This window comes from Mastigoproctus giganteus, chromosome 5 (assembly GCF_048544385.1).
Source record: "Mastigoproctus giganteus isolate SK-2022 chromosome 5, ASM4854438v1, whole genome shotgun sequence".
Taxonomy (NCBI): Eukaryota; Metazoa; Arthropoda; class Arachnida; order Uropygi; family Thelyphonidae; genus Mastigoproctus; species Mastigoproctus giganteus.
The window spans coordinates 188,854,963-188,876,910 of record NC_143579.1 but is presented as its reverse complement, the minus strand read 5'-3'; the positions used below and the strand labels follow the sequence as shown (position 1 = coordinate 188,876,910).

The 21,948-nt window shown below is 41.0% G+C and overlaps 1 protein-coding gene across 1 annotated transcript in view; it reads left to right on the top strand.

The window, feature by feature from the left end:
- Positions 1-21,948, top strand: part of LOC150085946 (uncharacterized) — a 147,464-nt gene that overhangs the window by 89,367 nt on the left and 36,149 nt on the right. The window contains exon 5 of the mRNA XM_090374748.1: positions 11,734-12,029. Coding sequence (XP_090230874.1) covers positions 11,734-12,029 — 296 coding nt within the window. The remainder of the gene's footprint in view (positions 1-11,733; positions 12,030-21,948) is intronic.

Below are 21,948 nucleotides of genomic sequence, written 5' to 3'. Positions count from 1 at the left end.
AGATCACCTCGCAGATTCCTTGTCTCCAGATGCTGCAATATGCAGAACTTAATCCTTTCTTGGTAAGAGAACCCCTTTGTTCTTCCCCTCATCAGTCTTATTGCCCTTCTCTGTACTCGCCCAAGCAACTCTACGTTCTTCCTAAAATGAGGCCTCCAGACCTGTACACAGTACTCAAGGTGTGATCATTCCCTTATACAAAGGGATAATCATCTGCTTTTCCCTACTAGCAAAATTCCTGTATATTATTGACAATACTCCACCCATGATATGCTCTGGAAGCCTGTCTGCACTGCTCAGAAAACTTAATATCTGACCACAATAGCTTTGGCCACCAGACCACAAGGTTGAACTACCTGGACTACAATTGGATAAGAAGCAGGATTTTTTACTCTTTGCTGTCAAAAATCAAATCTGGGTTGATTAATAACTTTATTACACCTGAAAAGGCTATTTAAACATGGGTAATGCATTTCCATCATTTCTACTATCTGGGTAGTAGAAATGATGTACATGCATGCATACTACCTGGGGTAGAAATGATGGAGATGCATTACCCATGCTTAAACAGCCTTTTTATACTCTTTAACATTTAGTCAAGATATATATTTAGTTTATTACATCTGTTATGAGTTTTGGTAAAGGCATAAAATGAAGCTGGAGATTGAAATACAAACCAATTTCAGTATGCTACTTTCTTCTCTTCAACAACCTTAGCACATTTATTGGAAAACCAAGGTTTACATAAGGGACAAGATTATTTTAGGGTGGAATGCAGAATAAGGGGTTTCATCTCCCTACAAGAATAATTTCACTGACATGATCTGAGCAAATGTTGAGGTCAAAAGATTAAAAACAGTAATCCATCCAAGGAAAGGACAAATATAATTCCCACAGTCCATCCCATTTTGCATTCATGTAATGCCAAACAACACAAGGCTGAATATGGCCATGAGACAGAAAGAGAGAGAGAGGGGCTCCATTGGAGAAGAGACCATCACCAAGTTGTGATCTGAAGTGTATAACTGTGTGCATAGAAGGGTTGTTAGTGAGGAAAAGATCAAGAATATTGGGTGAGTTAGTTACAATTGCCTGATATTATAGTACAGGAGTGGTGAACTTTTTTAAGGGTGTGTACTAAAATTGGTTAAATCCTTTTAAAAAACTACCCTTGCTTCCCCCTCGGAATTTTGCACAGTATATCATTATTTTTCACATACATTATCATTACTATTATTATTATTATTATTATTAGCCATGTGGTGCAAGGAAGCCTGAGGCTTATGCTGCACCAGGCAAAAAAAAAAAAAAAAAAAAAAAAAAAAGAGTTGAGTAACCCTGGGGGGGGGGAGAGAGAGAGTGCAGTAGAAGGAAATCACCAATAAAGTAATAAAGAGAAGAATGGTGATATCCAGCTCAGTAAGTATGGGCTTGGGTGTGCCAAATGTGAGCCCCTGGGACTAATGTTTTACTTGACAAAAGCATAACAAAAAAAAAAAAAAAAGAAATAAAAGACATTATTTCAAAGATGCTTTAATAAAGGTATTAAAATAAAATAATTCATAAAAAATGTGACTTTTAGCATACAGAACAAATTTAATATAAAATAATAAACTTCTTATATTGTAAATATAAAACATCAAAACTAAAGGAAAGGAAAGTAAGTATATTAAATATTAGTGAGACTTCTGTTGCTACATCATTGACGACAAATACTTTACATCAGGCTTATACTTTATAACTTTTAGAGCTGTGCATGCAGCACTAGTTTCATCTGTAAGACTAGACTTAACAAAGTTCATCACTGAGAAAAATTACTCACAAGAATATGAGAAAGTTGATGAGAAAATTGTTAGTAATGCTGTTGTGAGATTTTTTAAACAGACAAAAGTTTCAGGAATGGAATTCCAAACTTTTAATACTGCATTTTCTGTAGTTTTCTTTTCTAATCCCTCACTAATCGTTTCCTTTCAATATTTTCTAAATCAGCTCTGAGTTTAATAAATTTTTGCCTCCAAAAATTTATCGACCATTTATCCTCCATTTCTGACTGAAACATTTTCAGGTTCAGTTCAGCTAGTTTTACACTGTCTGCAAACGAAAATTTATTATTATTATTTCTCAGAGCAAACTAAACTAAAATTACAATTAATTAGCTTTCGGCTGAGTGGACAGCCTTCTTCAGATAGAAAAATACTTTGAATGGCAGTTGGAATAGAGATGTGCACTGCCAGGATTGTGCGTGAGGCGCGTGGCTAATTGTTTGAGGTTGATGTTTGTGGCTGTGACGTATGGTGGTGACGTGGCCAGCGTTTGTCTATGGACAGAATTACTGCTTCTGTGATCGGGTTAACTTGACAACCACTGTTCCTGTTCAAAGAGGTATCTGAGCATTTTATGTTTAACGATTCCAACCAGGTGCGCCTTAGGTAATGGTGGGACCTGTCCACGACCACGACATCGCGGTGTGGGTCAATGTCGTGGTGGGTTGTCCAGACATGTTCGGCGATAGCTGAGTGTTCCACATCTGCCAAACGGATCGCCCTTTTATGGGTTTGTAGACGATTTGTCGTGGTCGTGGACAGGTCTCACCATTACCTAAGGCACACCTGGTTGGAATCGTTAAACATAAAATGCTCGGATACCTCTTTGAACAGGAACAGTGGTTGTCAAGTTAACCCGATCACAGAAGCAGTAATTCTGTCCATAGACAAACGTTGGCCACGTCACCACCATACATCACAGCCACAAACATCAACCTCAAACAATTAGCCACACGCCTCATGCACAACCCTGGCAGTGAACATCTCTATTCCAACTGCCATTCAAAGTATTTTTCTATCTGAAGAAGGCTGTCCACTCAGCCGAAAGCTAATTAATTGTAATTTTAGTTTAGTTTGCTCTGAGAAATAATAATAATAAATTTTCGTAATGAATCCAGAGCACGTAGGCCTTTTTCGTTATATTCGGACTATTCTTGGCCAACCAGCATACGATATGGTTGTGAGACTACACAAAGATTTCATCTTTATAGCCCATGGCAGACAACACCTGAGGTTTGAACATAGATGCAAAGCTAACAAGATTATACCGAAAGGGTTTCGGTACAAACAACCGTTTTCTAATGAGCGTATGGGACATGCCTGTCGGAAGTTCGGCTTCAAGACTCTGCACATATGGATCGGCTGCCTCCACCATGACATACAACGTGCTTCAGCGAGCAAAGCAGCCCTACTAGCCGACATTAAGGCACTGATTCCCGATCCTATCTACACCAATGTAATCAATACTTTATGTTACCAAGCCATCAGAGAATCAGATCGTTATTGTGCCCGACAGAAACGTAAGTTCAGTACTTTAGTTAATGAATCCCGTCAATTTCGTCGCCAGCATAATGCCCCTTCCACAACTTGCACGGATTTCGTATTGAACCTGAGCAGCAAGCAGTTATCTGCAGAACAAATAAACTTATTGACCCTTGGCATGACATTTGTCGTTCTTCCAAAGTACCCACCGATCACCGACATCGCCTTGGGTGTAGAAACATGTTTATCACGCCTCCCAGATGTAGCCAACGCAATCCGCTTAAAGACTGCAGCAGTTCTACACCATGCTCGCCCCGTCTCTTCAAACCTCAGCCGTATGCAGATTTCTACCCTCAAGGCACTGAAACAGGATTCGTCCATCGTCATTCTACCGGCGGACAAAGGCCGTCGTACGGTTGTAATGAACCACGCTGATTACATGGCGAAAGCCTTACTGCTTTTACGAGACACTTCCGTCTACAAACCCTTAACCGTTAACCCCAACAGAGTTTTGGAACGATGGGAGTCAGAGGTGAATATCCTCATCAACAATTGGCTCAAACGGGGGAAAATAATGCAGTCAACCCGTAATCACCTCCGTGCCTCTGGGTGTCAGATCCCACGGTTTTACGGCCAGCCGAAGGTACACAAAGAAGACACACCACTAAGACCAATTGTATCCTGCTGTGGATCACCGACTTACGAGTTGTCTAAGTTTGTCTCGAGGCTTCTTTCTCCTCTAGTTGGCAAGACCACCTACACCGTCTCCAACAGTATTGAGTTCATAGAAAGGATCCACACTATATCCATCTCACAAGATCAAGTCATGGCATCGTTCGATGTAATATCACTCTTTACCTCCATCCCAGTGGAACTTGCCATCTCTTGTGCAAAACAACTCTTGAACAATGATGAAACCCTTAGCGACAGAACTAGACTGACGCCTGATGACATTTCTGCCGCCCTCAGACTGTGCTTAACAGGGGGTGCAATCATGTTTAACGACTCAATCTACCAGCAGGTACATGGCACAGCCATGGGTTCCCCTGTCAGTTCGGTCACAGCAAACATCGTGATGGAGGAGTTAGAGGGATGTGCGTTTACACACACACCACATCACTTCGCCTTTTGGTGTCGCTATGTAGACGATGTGTTCATAGTTATCCCTAGAGACTCAGGTCAGCGACTCCTAACCCACCTCAACTCACTATCGCCCTTCATAAAATTCACGATTGAGCTGGAGTCGAACAACACTATACCATACCTAGATACCCTCGTCCGACGCGAAGACACATGGTTGAAGACGACAGTTTATCGTAAACCTATGTGTGCTGGCCAATTCACCAACTTCCGGTCAGCACACGCGCGGGGCCACCTCCTCTCCACTGCCCGAACCTTGCTAACTCGCGCCTGGACACACTCCTGCTCCGCAGATGAACGACGTAAAGAGATCACCAGGGTCAAAGTAGACCTTACGAGGTGTGGCTACCCCATCGACATCCTTGACAGGTGTGATCTACAGGCACAGGACAACGTGACGACCAACGGCAACGCCAACAATGACGAGTCATCTACGAGGGCATTTATCCCGTACTACCCCAACCTGTCACAACAGATCAGTAGAATCCTAAAATCGCATGGGATAAAGTGCATCCAACTCCCAGGCAAGAAACTGCGTTCTCTCATTTCCAACGTAAAAACACCCGTCCCCACCCTTCTACAGAGCGGTTTTGTCTACCGCATCTCTTGCCGTGACTGCACTAGCTGCTACTTTGGAGAGACTGGACATCGACTCGAGAAACGTCTTTCAGAACATAAAAGGGCGATCCGTTTGGCAGATGTGGAACACTCAGCTATCGCCGAACATGTCTGGACAACCGACCACGACATTGACCCACACCGCGATGTCGTGGTCGTGGACAGGTCCCACCATTACCTAAGGCGTACCTGGTTGGAATCGTTAAACATAAAATGCTCGGATACCTCTTTGAACAGGAACAGTGGTTGTCAAGTTAACCCGATCACAGAAGCAGTAATTCTGTCCATAGACAAACGCTGGCCATATCACCACCATACGTCACAGCCACAAACATCAACCTCAAACAATTAGCCACGCGCCTCACGCACAATCCTGGCAGTGCACATCTCTATTCCAACTGCCATTCAAAGTATTTTTCTATCTGAAGAAGGCTGTCCACTCAGCCGAAAGCTAATTAATTGTAATTTTAGTTTAGTTTGCTCTGAGAAATAATAATAATAAATTTTCGTAATGAATCCAGAGCACGTAGGCCTTTTTCGTTATTTTACTGTCTGCAAACTTAATGAATTTTGCAGTTTATTCCGATTCGCTGAAATTAACAAATCTTGAAGAAAATTGTTCAATAGTTGACTCAATGATGTTCAGTCATAGCATTTGAAGGCTCTGACGGCTGCTTTCTCATCAGTTTTAAGATCAGTGCTGTATCTTTATAGGTTTTGGAAATATTTAAACAAGGTGGATTCCTGAAATGATGGTTTTCAAAGTTTGAAATTTTTTTGGAAAGCTCTGAATTCCACGTGCCCAAAAAAATTGTACAGGTGCCACTCTGGGCACCATGCCATGGGTTTGCCACCCCTATTATAGTAGATAAATGAACAAGTTGTGTAAAAGCATTAATAATTGCAAAGGTAGGAGTGTGAGTGTGATCAACCCACAAATTCCAGTCAGTATCTGGAAAGTTAAAATTTTGATTTACTGGCCCACTCTATTGCTTTGTACAGTTGTTTGTTTTACTCATCATAGTCATTAGGCCTTATAATATACTCCTACTCTCATTTTCATTTTCTCAGTGCTTATGTTGCACCAAACTGACTCAACACTGCATTGGCCACCCATGTCAACTGGATGCACTGCCTTAGATTTTATATGCTTCTTAACTAAGAACATAACCCCATCCCCTGTGCTGTCTGCCACAGGAGTGCCCCTCTATCCCCCTAACTTCCTGTTTCCAAGTGGACAGTCTTCCTATCATATGCCTTCCTTATCTTCATCTTTTCCCTTCCTGCCTTCACTGTCTGCCCTGCTCTCTTTTCACCTACCAGAGGTTTTTTTTGGGAGGGGGATATACCCTCCCTGGCAAGCTAAGTGCAGACCAGGGTTTGCCCCCACCAGATACCATATCTATCTCCTGCTATATCCAGTTGCCTCCTTGGGGCAATGAACAGGCAATGTGGGGTCCCACTTGGGGGCCCTGCAGCTGAATGCTGGAAGAACAACAGACCAACACAATCTGACACTACACTATATAGACCAACACCAAAACTTGCACTACTCTGGAAATTACAGAATTTGTACTGAAACATAGAAAATACTACACGGTATTAGGGGAGGTCCCCGCCCTCAGTGCTGCTTGACAATAAACGCTGTATATTACAGTACACTGAGTGGACAGAAATCATGGGATACCTACCTAGTAACAGGTAGGCGCACCTTTCGCCCGGTTAAGGGCCGTCACATGGTGAGGCATTGAGTCCACTAGTTCACGAAATTGTTTCACAGGTATTTCCATCCATGCTTGCTGCACCGCTGTCCATAATTCAATCGCATTCCCGGGTGAAGGATCCAAAGCTCAAACATATCTTTCCACAGCATCCCAAAGATGCTCCACAGGGTTCATCATCCGGTGAACGGGGAGACCATTCTATGGTGGTAAAATCTGTGGAATGCTCTTTGAACCATATTCTAGTCACCATGGCTCTGTGGGGAGGTGCATTGTCCTCCTGGAAGAGTCCATTGCCCTGTGGATGCATGATGACCCTGAAGGGATGCAGATGGTCTGCAAGGATGGACATGTAACCTGGATATTCAGAGATGTGTCTAGATGTGCCAGTTGAACACACCCCAGACCATTATCAACCGTCCACCTGCCTGAACAGTTCCTTGTTGACATGACGGGTGCATAGCTTCATGCAGTTTCTGCCAAATGCACACCCTCCCATCCGCTCAAAGTAACTGGAAATGGGATTCATCAGATTACCAAGGTCCAGTGCCAATGCTCTTTCATCCAGTTGAGGCATAGAGTCCTGCGTCGTAGTGTTAGCAATGGGACTCTGGTGGATTTCTGGCATCTCCCTCATTGATATTGGCGGTAATTTGCTGAAACATTGCGAGAAAGAAGTTGATGTCCACGTTCATCCACCACCTTTTTCTGCCCACAGCACTGTCCACGATGAAATGTTATTCCAGAAATGGCGTGTTTCCCAATGCACTCTTGATACTGTCAAACTGGAATAGAGCAATTTCTGTCACCTCTGCAATTTGTACCACCTCCGCAATAGAGTCACCCATGCATCGGGCACCACAGTCATCCCCCTTTCAAAGTCAATTAACTCACGACATTTATCCATATTGACATCGAATTACCATCTGTGTGAATGCAGTGCACCTATATACCTGGCAAGCGTTGGATTTTCCACTAGCAAGATGGGTGACAGCATCATTGTGTTGCCCAGAGACCAGGTATCCTGTGAATTCTGTCCTTTCAGTGTATACAATGTTTATTACCAATGTCCTGTCGCATTTGATGGCTTAACCACTACCAGCATTTGTTAATACAGGCTCAAGTACTTGTATGTAGATATTAGTTGCTTTATCAGCATCAGTCTCCTGCTGCCACATTAAACCTCCCACATGTAGTTGAGAGTGCCTCCTTTATTCACTAGTTTCGACCACTATATGATGTCATTCCATTCATTAGCATTAGTAGAAGCATATGATGCAAGAAAGCAAGCTTATGCAGCATCAGCCAAAAAAAAAACACTTCCATTTCACCCCTCCGTTCGAAATATCTGTCCAACTGAGCCTTAAATTTATTTAGTCTATCAACTTCCACAACAAGGGATGGAAGTCTGTTCCACCAACCAACTACCCGCTGGCTAAAGGCAAATTTCCGCACATCTATCCTACATCTGTCTTTCCTCAATCTGAATTTATACACTCTCAGGTGATTATTCTGAGCGAGAGGAAGAATCCCATCAGCATTGAGCATGCTCAAACCATTCAAGGCTTTATACACCCCTATCAGATCACCTCGCTGTTGCCTAGTCTCCAGACACTGTAATTTGCAAAACTTAAGCCTTTCTTCGTAAGAGCACCCCTTTGTTCCATTCACCAATCTTGTTGCCCTTCTCTGTACCCGTTACAGCATCTCTGCATCCTTCTTGAAATGAGACTTCCAGACCTGTATACAGGTCTGGAGACCTCATCTGGAGGTATGTCTAGGTGTCCAGACATACCTATGTCTAGGTGTGGCCTGACCATTGCCTTATACAAGGGAATAATCACCTCCTTATCACTGCTAGAAAAATTCCTATATATCATCAACAATACACCATGAGCTACTCTTGCAACCCATCTGCACTGCTCAGAAAACTTCATATCTGCCTGCACAACCACCCCCAGGTCCCGTTCATTCTCTACCACTGTCAGTGTAGTACCACAGAGTTGATACGTTGCTCTGGGATTGCTGTTTCCCATATGTAGTACTTTACATTTGTCAACGTTAAACTTCATTTGCCACCTCTCAGCCCATCTCCTCAACCTTTCCAGATCCTGTTGCAGCAGCATAGCGTCAGTAGTGTCCTTAACAACCTTTGTATTGTCTGCAAACTTGGACATTAAGCTTGATATATACCATCATCAATATCATTTATAAATACAGAAAACAAAAATGGACCCAACACTGAATCCTGAGGGACTCCACTAATAACATTAGTCCACGATGAGCAGTGTCCATTGATTACCACTCTCTGTCTTCCCTCACTCAACCATCCCTTTATCCATAGCAGCAGTTTGCCTCCAATGCTACACTGCTCCAATTTGTGCAGCAGCAGTCTTCCATGTGCAACAGTATCAAAAGCCTTTCTAAGATTCAAATATATAATATCAAAGTTATTTCCTGCATCCAGTTCTTTTGTGACTGCATCATAGTATCTAATCAAATTGGTCAGGCAAGACTTTCCCTTAACAAAACCATGCTGTGTCCGAGCTATTACTGAAGACTTGTCTAGATGATCCTGCAGTGCTTCTTTAACCAGGGCCTCCATTAATTTTCCTGGAACAGAAGTTAAACTCACAGGTCTATAATTACTTGTGTCAGCCTTTGATCCTCCTTTCTGAATTGGGGTCATATTTGCACTTCTCCAGTCCATGGGTACCTCCCCTGAGTCCAAGGAAGCTCTCATAATTATGGCTAAGGGTTTGCTTACTTCCTTTGCTGCCTCCTTTAATATAACTGGATAGATGCCATCCACCCAGGTGCCTTTCTTGTGTTTATCTTCAACAATTTCTCCTCCACTTTACTCTCAGTTATTACAAGATTATCTAGCTTACTGCCAGAATTGAATACACCTCTGGTATTCCCCTTACTGAATAACTGCTCATGTGTGAATGTCGATGCAAAATATTAATTTAGTTTGTAAGCTACCTGAGCAGGATCATCAACAGTGGAACAATCGATATCAAGTGGACCAATCTGATTCATCCCCTTCCTTCTAGAGTTTACATAAGTAAAGAACTCTTTTCTGTTTTTTTTTTTGCATCCTTTGCCAAAGATTTCTCGTAATCTGCCATCACCTGCCTAATCTCCTTTGTAACTTGGTTACAGATCAGCTTATATCTATCATAGGCTTCTGTGTCATATGTTAATTTATATATATACCATGCATTTTTCTTCTCTGCCATGTCTCTTTAGTTCATCTGACATCCATTTAGGCCTAAACCTTGAACAATATTTCTTAGTTGGTATGTAAAGTCTAGTAGCTTCCAAGATAAGTTCTTTGAATGCTTCCCATTTTGAATTTGCTGTTGGTAACATCATCAGTTGGTCTCACTGTATAGAATTTAAATACTGTCTCAGTCCATCATAGTCGCCTTTACGAAAGCAATAACCCTTCCCTTTACCCCTAATGGTAGTTACCTCCTTGAGTAAATCCCACTTCAGCACACTGTGATCACTGCCACCTAGTGGTTCCTTTATCTGCAGATTCTTAATACCTGAAGAATCACTACTGATAATCACATCAAGAGTATTAATCCCTCTAGTTGCCTCCCAAACATGCTGATGTAGAAAACAGTCATCCAATAAATCCACAAAAGCCTTGCTAGTGTGTGAGTGACCAACCCACAAATTCCAGTCAATATCTGGGAAATTAAAATCCCCCATTATAAGACTCTCTGATTTACTGGCCCACTCTATTTCGCTGTACAGTTTCTTATTATACTCATCAGAGTCATTAGGTCTACAGCACACTCCTACTCTCAATTTTGATCTCCCAATGCTTATGTCACACCAAACTGACTCGACACTGCATTGTCCAGTGATGTCCACTGGCTTCACTTCCTTGGATTTTATGTGTTTCTTAACTAATAGCATAACCCCTCCTCCCTTCCTATCCTGTCTATCCTTTCTGTACACATTGTACTCCCCAAATTCCAGTTCTGCATTCCTTATATCCTCTGTAGCCAGGTGGGCAGGAGCAGCAGTGCGTAGCACACGCTTCTTGATTAGACTGGGGTTCGAGCCCGTGACCACCAAATACGGAGGATGCGGAAAGGTCAGGGAATGACCACCGCATATCCACGGAGCAATATGGCCTTAGTTGCTAATGCTCCTAAAAACCAAATAACAACAACAACATTCCTTATATCTGTGTCACACCACAGATATAAGGAATACCTCAAATTCATCAAATTTATTTACCAAACTCCTAGCATTGGTGTACACGCAAGTATACATGCACCTGTTCCTATTCTTAGTTACCCTAACACAACCCATGTGTTTACTTGTACCACAATGACTCCCAGCAGTCTCTGAAATATCCTGCATTCTATTTTCCAGGCTCCTGCTCATTCCAATAGAAGCAGTGCAAGAATCACTTTCACCTCTGCCAATGGCTACTGTTAATCTATTAGTCCTTGTATCCCCCCAAGCTAGCAGTTTTCCGTCCCACCTAACACTGCCTCGATAGCATCAGCAAATATTCTTGCACCCTTTCTATTTAAGTATATCCCAGCCCTGTAGAAGCAGTCTCTCCTGTTAACAAGTACAGACCAGGCTGAAAAAATTCTACCCCTTGAGCCTTGCACAATCTTTCCAGGGCTGAATTGACTGACAAGGCTCTCATCATATACTCCCTCCTATCGTGTCTTGGCAGAATTGCAGACACTTTCAAATTCAATCCTAATTCACGGCTTTTTTTTTCAACAGTGACCTGTACTTGTTAAGTAATTCTGCCGGTCTCCTACTCTTAATATCATTAGTATCCCCACAGATTCACAGAGTTATTGTAATAATGTCTGCCTTTGGAGAAAGATTAGTAATAGCACTAATATTATACTAAAAATTTTATATTTTGTCATGTTATATTTTTATTTTTAATTCTTTAACAGATCAGCATTTTCTGCCAGTAAAGAGTTGTACTAACTGTGACCAGTGCTGCATTGATTCCTCTTCTAAAAGATGGAAATTAGACAAAGCTATTGAGTCAGATGTTACTAACAGTAATGGAATCGCCTGTTTCCTTAATGGCCTCCACAGAAAAATGGATATTGTAGCAACAAATGAAAAACCTAGGGGCTCACCTGTTATTCCATTGTCCAGCATTGTGCCAAGTGATACTCTCCAAAAATATTGGACCACCACAGGGACAGATCATCAAGAACCAGCTGCTGTGGTTTTAAACAAGGTAATGTTAGTAGGGGATTCAATTTTTGGGTGGGGGAGGGGAAGTGGGACTAATTTCTGAAATAATGAAAAATGAAATTAAAAAAAGGTTAGTCTAGCAGGTGCCAAAATTGATATGTTACTAATTAACTGCCAATTCTTTAGGGGAACTAAATGGACTTAATTTTATCTTTATTTGTTCAATGTAACTGACTTCAAAGGGAAAGCCCTCAAACTTGCTACGTGAAATGTGGAAAATCTGTACTTAAAACCAGTCAGTGTGAATACCATAATAAATATGCATTAATATACAATGAGAAAATAAACACTACTGTTATACTAGCCCATCATGGCCAGCAGGCCATGGGTTTGTGGTATCATGGTAAATTGTTGATTTGCTTCTTAGTCCAGGAAATTGTGGAACCCTACTATCACCTAGTTACCATCTTTGCCATGGGAGGTGGGTGTTGTTTGAAACCACCCCAATACTGCATCCCTAGACAAAGACCATACAGATGTTTTTTCAATTGGGAAAATACCACCCTATACTCCTTGGAGTATGGGGTCAGCAAGTATAAGAAACAAAAGAAAATTAGAAAAGCAAAAGCTCAGCAAGATGCAGAAGGGTACCAAAACTAGCAGGGATACACCAAAAAAAAAAAAAAAAAAAAGCTTTGAGCCCAGGGATCTGCCACCGGCAACATGCAACATGTATAACAGTAGTGTTCCAATGAGAAGCAGCAAACAGATGCAGACTCAACAGTCCAAACTTCCAAGAAGAAAAACTGTCCATTCAGGTGAGTCATAATTCAGGCAAGAGTCCACATACAGTCTTCAGTAGAAAATTCATCCACAATTTGCTAATGCCCATTGTGTTTGCAAATCTTCCCAGACATAATGGAATGGGGATAATTTTACCTTGATGATTACCTCTTAACTTTTAAGGGGCTTATGGAAGTAAATTTTTCGTAGCATGGCTTGCTCTAGTTGTTAACAGGAATTTGTTTAGTACAGATGAAATTCATTTGAATAAATGAGGTGCAAAGGTCTTTGCTAATTCCATAGAGTAGGGGTCGGCAACCTTTTTGAGTAAAGAGCCATATTTGATCTAATTAAAAAAAAAAAATATCGGAAGAGTCGCACCTCAGCTCAAGCTGGGGGGGGGGGGGGGTTAAAGAATGGAATAGAGTGGGAAGGTGTTTTATTAAAAAATATATATTTTTTTGAAATATTATTTAATTAATACTCGCAATGTGCAGGCAAACTAAACTGAGAAGTCTGCGGCTTATGCTGAAACTAATGGTATGTGGACATATGTATATGTAAAGGGCGGCTCCTAGAATGTTTGTTCAACTCCGCCTCGTATCTCTGTGAAGAACAGTATCACTACAAATGGGCCAGATATGTGTGTGATGTCGGTTTGTGTGTATTATTCGTGTGTTCTGTTGTTCTGTTCTGGCCGCTTGGCTACCCAGAAGCATCAGTCACCTGGACAGATGATTCTGGGTACTCGTCCACACCACGGGAAGGTGGGCCAGTCCATGTAAAGCAAGTAATGTCGTAATGTCTCAAGAGAGACTCTGACCCACCTAATGTTGTCAGAAGGTAGGCCAGGATCCTCTGGGGGCCCATTCTAGAGGGGGGGAAAAAAAAAAAAAAAAAAAACAATCACCCATGGTGTGGATATGGAACCAAAATTATTAAAATAAAACATTTATAAAATAAATAATAAAAAATAAAAAAAATAAGTAAAATGAAAGAAGGTAGTGGTGCTGCTAAAAAAAAAAAAAACATTTATAATAATATACAGTTGGTCGTCGACTTACGACCGACTTCTGTTCTGACTGACAGGTCGTAAGTCGATCTGGTCGTATATCGGCCATATATTTATTAACAGTATTTTTTAACCTTTCTAATCTTTTTATTATCTTTATAATTTATTTTTATAATCTTTTAAATTTTTATCATCTTTTATTTTTCATTTTAAATACAGTAATGCTTTTATCTTTTACTTCGTTTCTACGCCTAGGCTATCTCTCTCTAGGAGGTTAAATTCAAACGATCTGTACATTTTAATTGGTTTATTATTCATACGGTTTATAAAAAATACAAAACTACGATCTATAATTACATAATGTACTGTAAACACAAAAATACAATCTAAAATTAATGTAAAAATTAATACAAATGAAATTTACAAAATCAAATTTTTTGTGGTCGTAAGTGCAGCCGGTCGTAAGTCGCATAGGTCGTAAGTCGACGACCAAGTGTATAAATGATATAAATGCATAAAGAAAGTGATGCTACTAAAAAAAAAAAAAAAAAAAAGGAAGAAAGCAAGGCCGAGGAAAAATTTCACTTCTTGAGGATTTGAGTTTATATATTATTAAAGAAGATCTAACCAGCTATGTATCAGCAGGACCATTGTGCTGCATTCTGTTGAGATCTGTCGACACTGAACGTCTTCGAAGAAATACGCCTTGAGCGAAAGCCTGAAGAATGAGATATGACTCCGAGCTTTGAAGCAGAGACGACTCCTGTCCTGGTTGAAAATTAGTAAGTGCATGAAGAGGAAGTCTGAGATTGTCATACAAGGAGCAATGAAACAAGATGTGATCCCAGCTCTCTGGTGATCCACACGAACAGAGGTCTGTTTGTTATAAATTGAACCTAAAACAACTCTGGTTCATCGATCCATGTCCTGTCAACAGGTAGGACGTGAATATGTCCATGCAGAACCACAATAGAACACGTTTATCAAGGAGAAATGAAACTTGTGGTATAAATTTTCTCGTTGTTGCACCAACGGGAGCTGTATCCCATCGAGACTGCCAGATGTTAACTAACTCGTTCCACAGTCTCCTTTCTCTTTTAGCATCATCTTGAAGGTTGATGGTTATTCCAAGAAATTCAGTCTCAGTCTGTATAAAAATCCTCTATAAGTAACTTGCAAGTCTAAAGGTAATGTTCCAGCTTGTACTTGCAGAGCTTGCGTCGAGACTGTCCTGCATGCCTTAACTAAACACTGCAACATGGTTCTCTGCAATGAGGTGAGTTTTGCTTTGAAGTGTTTGAGCCGTGCCCTGTGAAACCATGCACCGGCAGCATACGTCATTAGACAGAGGAAAACTGCATTGTAATAGATCCTTAAAGTTTTTCTGGAGAGCCCCCATTCAACACGGGACACCCTAACAATTGCACCAGTAAATCTACGTGTTTTAGATGATAAGTTTGTCAAGTGAGGAATAAAATTGAGACTGGAATCAATTACCACTCCTAGAACCTTGTACTCTTTAACTATGGAGAGACGAATGTTGTTGATCTTGACCAACAGAGGACGAGAGATATCCAACTTTGATCCAAGAATCATCATCTTTGTTTTTGACAAGCTGATTTTAAGCTTATTGGCCACAGTCCAATCATAGAGATCCCGGAGAACAAAATTTGCGGTAGTTTCGAGATCAGCCCTAGAGTTACCATTTACCAAGATGGTGAGATCGTCTGCATACGCTATTATTTTGACGTTATCAAAAGATCAGGAGAGCCACTGCTGCAGCACCATGTTCCATGTAAAAGGACCCAATATAGAGGCCTGTGGGCACCCTCTAGATACTGATCTTGATACTTGGCTATGTTTAGTCTTGACTATTATGGTTCTATTGGAAAAGTAATTACAGATTAAAAGGTAAAGGTGGTTGGAGCACCTAGCCGATCGCAGATGCTCCAGGATGCTCTCCCACCAAAGGGAGTCGAAGGCACCCTCGAAGTCGATGAAAATGGCCAGGGTATATTTATGTACCGAGTTTTGAACTGAAGAGACAAAGTCCACAAGAGCATCCTCGCAGAAACGTCCGGGACAGAACCCGTATTGACTCCTTGAAAGCAGATCCTGTTCTACCAGTAGGGTATTCAATCTATTGGCCATTAGTCACTCTAGCAATTTACCCAAATTAGCCAGCAGAGCAATCAGCCTGTACGATCTAGCCGCTCCAGAAGGCTTATCTGGCTTTCTGATCAACTTAACTAGAGCGACCTTCCAAATTTCCGGAAAAGTTTCTTCCTGAAAGCATCTGTTGAATAAGTTTAGAAAAACATAAGGTTTTAATTTCAAGACTCTGATAATAAAAATGTTTTCTACAAGATCTATTCCTGGGCACTTCTGAACATTAACTTTATGCGAGACAACCTGCAGTTCATCCAACGTAAAAGGTTCGGTGGTTGTTGAGGACACGTAAAATTCATTGTCTGATCGGATTTTAGAATGAACAGCTAAGTCTGAGGTAGGATCATCTAATGGAAAAAGAGCATCTAAGATTGCATTTGCAGAATCATGCCAGTTCAGTATTTCCACGGAGTCCACCACAATTGAGCCAAATTTGTTAGAACCAGAGGTGTGAACGAAATTCATCCACGTTTCATGCTTTCAAGAGGCAATGGCCTACACGTACCTTTTCCTCAATGAAGAATACTGCTGGTAAAAATGATTAACGTCAGCTTGGGGTCAGTCTCTATGCCTTTGGTAGTACCTACGGGCTCGATGAACTTCCCTTCTTAACTGGGATAACTCCTGCGTCCACCATGAACATGTCTTCGGGTTAACCCTCTTTTTCCTAGAAGACTTTATGACGCATTTATTATAGCATTTTGAATATAGTTCACTTGATGAGAAATAGGTGAGGTTTCAAAAGAAGCAAGTTTCTGTTCATTAAGGTCCAGAAGAATGGAAGAGTCAAAAGCATTCAAGTCAATATTTCTGATGGAAAATCTTATTAATTCTGGCTGTGAGAAGGTGTGTGAAGATGGAATGGCAGAATCAGGGGAAAGCATATAATAGATGACTCTATGGTCACTGGTGCACCAGTCCGTATACACAGTCCAGTCAGTAAGCCGCAAATCGAAGTGAGAGTTTGTCATCGTTATATCTATATTAGATTCTCCTGCATAACTTGAGAAAGTATGAGGGTGATTAGGCTTGTTGTGAATTGAAACACAATGATTAATTATGAACTCCTCCAAGAGAAGGCCACGTGCCTCTGTAGAAGAGCTGTGCCAAAAGTTTGATTTTCCGTTGACGTCCGATGAGATCAATATATTGCTATTCGGTCCCAAAGTATTAATCACAGTCTCGAGGTAAGCAAGAGAGTGATTAAAGTCCTCTGATGGAGGGCAGTAGAGAGAAATTAAGTAAAAATTCATTACGGAGTGTGTGACAAGAATGCAGGTAGAGAACTGAGTGCAAAATCCATGAAGAACTGTGATGTCTAAAGAGTCATTAAGAATTAATATACAAGATTTGGGATTCTGGTCAATGGGTTGTATTATTCTCATTTTTAACGAGAAACCCAGGATTTTAGACTGTGGTCCAGACTGGACGTGTGCAAAATAAGGCTCTTGTATAGCGACAATGTCAATACAATTTGTCTCGGCAGAAAGCCTGACCTCATCAGCTACTGCCCGAGATCACTGCCCGTTTATCTGCATAATCCTCAGACGGCCTTTCTCCCTCACAGACGAAACTGGCGTAGAACCGTTTAGAGAGGTAGTGTTGTTTACATTATGTACAGAGTGATGAGTCAAATTACTCATAAGTGGTCCTTATTCTTGCAGTTTCTAATGCTCTTTTATATTCAGGACATTCACTGTCCTTTACAGAATGGCTGTACTCCCGTTTACGTCGCTTGCAGTTTGCGCAGCAAGCCACCTCTTCATTATGAGGGCACTCAGAGAAAACATGACCACTGCGGGCACAGTGGTCATGTTATCTCTGACCGCACGAAGGGGATTCGTGGGAATAAAACTGTGTAGTGTGCCCATATCCTAAGCAGAGGTAACAGTTGGTTACAATTGTAAACCGACGGAATTTGTGAGAACTCCAAGATAAGAAAATCCTTTCTTGTGACAGAAGGCTTTTGTACATTCTTGGCAGGAAGCTTATTACCCAATTCACAAGTGACGACGATCATGCATGGGTAGTAAATCTGAGAGTAATTTCCTGTAAGGAAAATCCATTGTCAGCCAAGTTTTTCACATGAAGATTTTCAATTATTTTGTCTTTAGTTAAATCTTTTGGAATGTCGTAAAGAAGCAAAGACGGGTTTCCCATGCGAGAGAGACGCCAGCCGAAGTAAGAGACACAGAAGCAGATAAATTTTCTAAGTCTGTCTTGGTAGCAGTTTCTATAATAACTCCTTTATTTCATATCATGCGTAGGGACTTAATTTTAACAGTCTTAAAATCAGACTTGAGGATTTTGGTGATGAGATTTTTAACTTCGCCACTTGTTTTGCACCCTGGTGTCTGAAGCTTGAAGAATAATAACATTATCAGTTTTAACTTTCGGTTGTCCAGTCTTTTGTACCGATATTCGAACAGTGTCTGCATATGATCTAGGAAAAGGAGAAGCAGGTAGTAACCCAGAATGATTAGGTTCTAAACATGACAGGTCTGGCTCCCTTATCAGCTGAGAATCGATAACCTCGGATCCCATCAGATCCTTTGATTTCTCTCGTCTGGCCGTATCTGAATTCATCACATAGGCCGGGAAGGTATTTATAATCCTATCAAGGAGATCTGTTCTCTTTTGTACCTCTTGATTAAGTACCTTTAGTTTTTCGTTTTCAATGAGAAGTGACAATTGTCACGGTTTCCAAATTGTGCCACTTTTCTCTTAGGATGTTACCAGCTGTTTTAGTAATCTTGTTTCCCTCTTGGGAGAGAAACCCAGAAAAATCATTATGCAGTTTAGATATGGTTCCCAGAATGACAGGTGCGTCCATTTCATTTAGCTTTGTTTGTAAGTTCAATTCACCTTCGGAGCCTGTATCCAACTTGTCATTCCTTGGCTCCCCCTTTGCAATATCACTATCCAACTCTGACTGAATATTTTTAGCCAGTGTTTTTTGCGTTGCAGAGTCCTGCAATGAGCCATTCAATTTCATCTGTTCAGTGGAAAGAGATTTCTGACGAAAAGTTTCATCTTGCAAAGACTCAGAATCCACAAGTTGCCCTCCGATCCCTCGAGGGCAACTTGTGGATTTAATAACCCAGAACTTTCAGCCGTAGATACTGATGGAAGAAACTCCTCAGTATTAGGAAGTTGTTTGTCATCCATGTGTAGTTTTAAGCGGGTTAAAGAAAACACACAAACTAAATGCAGTTTAGTTATATCCACTTCAGATGTCTTCCAGCTAAAGTTTGTCCCTTAAGGCATTCAAAAAGGCACAGATTTCTAAAATCTCACAGCAAAGTAACTTATTGCCTGTGAGAATAATAGAAGAAAGGTACAGTTGGGGTGGGGAGGGTTTAATCCCTAACTTTGTTGCCACTTGACGTTGTCCTTGACCTTGTAAGCACCGTATTATCTTAATCGACTATTGCTGCATTCCGCTGCTGAGTCAACTATAGACTGACTGTTCATTTCAACAAAACACCAAAGCATACATGCCTAAAAATTAAATATTAACATATTACCTGTCCAGGATTCCTTTAGCGGACCCTATATCCAGATTCCGGTCATCATGAGCTCTCTGTCAATATGTGATTCGTGTATAATCCTTTTAGGTTTACTTTGATATTTGAATATTTTAGCGAAGCACTGAATTCAATAACTCACTGTTCACCACCACCTAGCGGAATTCTAAACTAATGGTATATTCACATTACCATCTGCGCCTGCTCTTGTCATACATGTGGACTAAAATTTAAAAAGCAATGATTACAGGTTCAAAGAGCTGCATGCGGCTCTTTGAACAGGTAACCACAGCCATAGAGGATGCTTTTAAGGGTTCAGGGAAAGTTGTAAATGGGCGAGCGGACTCATCAGAAAAATACAAGTTAGTAGCATGATCAAGGTAACATTTGGAAATATTTGTGTGCAACTTCATTTCCCCTTTCTATATATATATATATATATATATATTTTTTTTTTTTTTTTTTTTTTATGTAAACCCCAAACACGAGAGGTATTAGAAACTATAGTACTTAGTACCGTGCTTGGGTTGGAGGTTGAGAAGACGAAAGAAGATATTTGTTGACGTTGGACTTGAACTTCTGTAGACTGTAATTTTCAAGAAAGACATATGAAGGAAGGTTGTTCCAGAAAATGGCAGTTGAATGAATAAACGGCGCCTCCGTAGCCAGGTGGGAAGGAGCAGCAGTGCGTAGCACATGCTTCTTGATTAGACCGGGGTTCGAGCCTGTCCCCACCAAATACAGAGGATGCTGAAAGCTCAGGGAATGACCAACGCACATCCTGGAGCAATATGGCCTTACTTGCTAATGCTCTTAAAAAAAAAAAAAAACAAAAACCCAATGAATAGCATTAGCATTAGTAGAGGCATATGATGCAAGAAAGCAAGCTTATGCAGCATCAGCCAAAAAAAAAAAAAACCCTTCCGCTTCACCCCTCTGTTCGTTCGAAATACCTGTCCAGCTGAGCCTTAAATTTATTTAGGCTATCAACTTCCACAACGAGGGATGGAAGTCTGTTCCACCAACCAACTACCCGCTAGCTAAAGGCAAATTTCAGCACATCTATCCTACATCTGTCTTTCCTCAATTTGAATTTATGCCCTCTCAGGTGATTATTCTGAGCAAGAGGCAGTATCCCATCAGCATTGAGCATGCTCAAACCATTCAAGGCTTTGTACACCTCTATCAGATCACCTCGCCGGTGCCTAGTCTCCAGACACTGTAATTTGCAAAACTTAAGCCTTTCTTCGTAAGAACAACCCTTCGTTCCTTTTACTAACCTTGTTGCCCTTCTCTGTACTTGTTCCAGCAGCTCTACATCCTTCTTGAAATGAGGCCTCCAGACCTGTATACAGTACTCAAGGTGCAGCCTGACCATTGCCTCATACAAGGGAATAATCACCTCCCTATCCCTACTAGAAAAATCACTGTATATCATTGATAAGACACCATGAGCTACTCTTGCAGCCCATCTGCACTGCTCAGAGAACTTCATATCTGCCTGCACAATTGCCCTCAGGTCCTTCTCATTCTCTACCACTGTCAGTGTAGTACCACAGAGTTGATGCGTTGCTCTGGGGTTGCTGTTTCCCATTTGTAGTACTTTACATTTGTCAATGTTAAACTTCATTTGCCACCTCTCAGCCCATCTACTCAACCTTTCCAAATCCTGTTGCAGCAGCATAGCATCAATAGTGTCCTTAACAACCCTGCCAATGTTTGTATCGTCTGCAAACTTGGACAATAAGCTTGATATACCATGATCAATATTATTTATAAATACAGAAAACAACAATGAACCCAACACTGAACCCTGAGAGACTCCACTAATAACATTAGTCCACGATGAGCAGTGTCCATTAATTACCACTCTCTGTCTTCTGCCACTCAACCATCCCTTTATCCATAGCAACAATTTGCCTCCAGTGCCACACTGCTCCAATTTGTGCAGCAGTCTTCCATGTGCAACAGTATCAAAAGGCTTTCTAAGATCCAAATATATAATACAAAGTTATTCCCTGCATCCAATTCTTTTGTGACTACATCATAATATCCAATCAAATTGGTCAGACAAGACCTTCCCTTAACAAAACCATGCTGTGTCTGAGCTATAACTGAATTCTTGTCGAGATGATCCTGCAATGCTTCTTTAACCAGTGCTTCCATTAATTTTCCTGGAACAGAAGTTAAACTCACAGGTCTATAATTACTTGTGTCAGCCTTTGATCCTCCTTTGTGAATTGGGGTTACATTTGCACATCTCCAGTCTGTGGGTACCTCCCCTGAGTCCAAAGAAGCTCTCATAATTATGGCTAACGGATTGCTTACTTCGTTTGCTGCCTCCTTTAATATAACTGGATAGATCCCATCCACCCCAGGTGCCTTTCTTGTATTTATCTTCAACAATTTCTCCTCCACTTTACTCTCAGTTATTACAAGATCATCTACTAAAGGAATCCAGTGTTTACTTC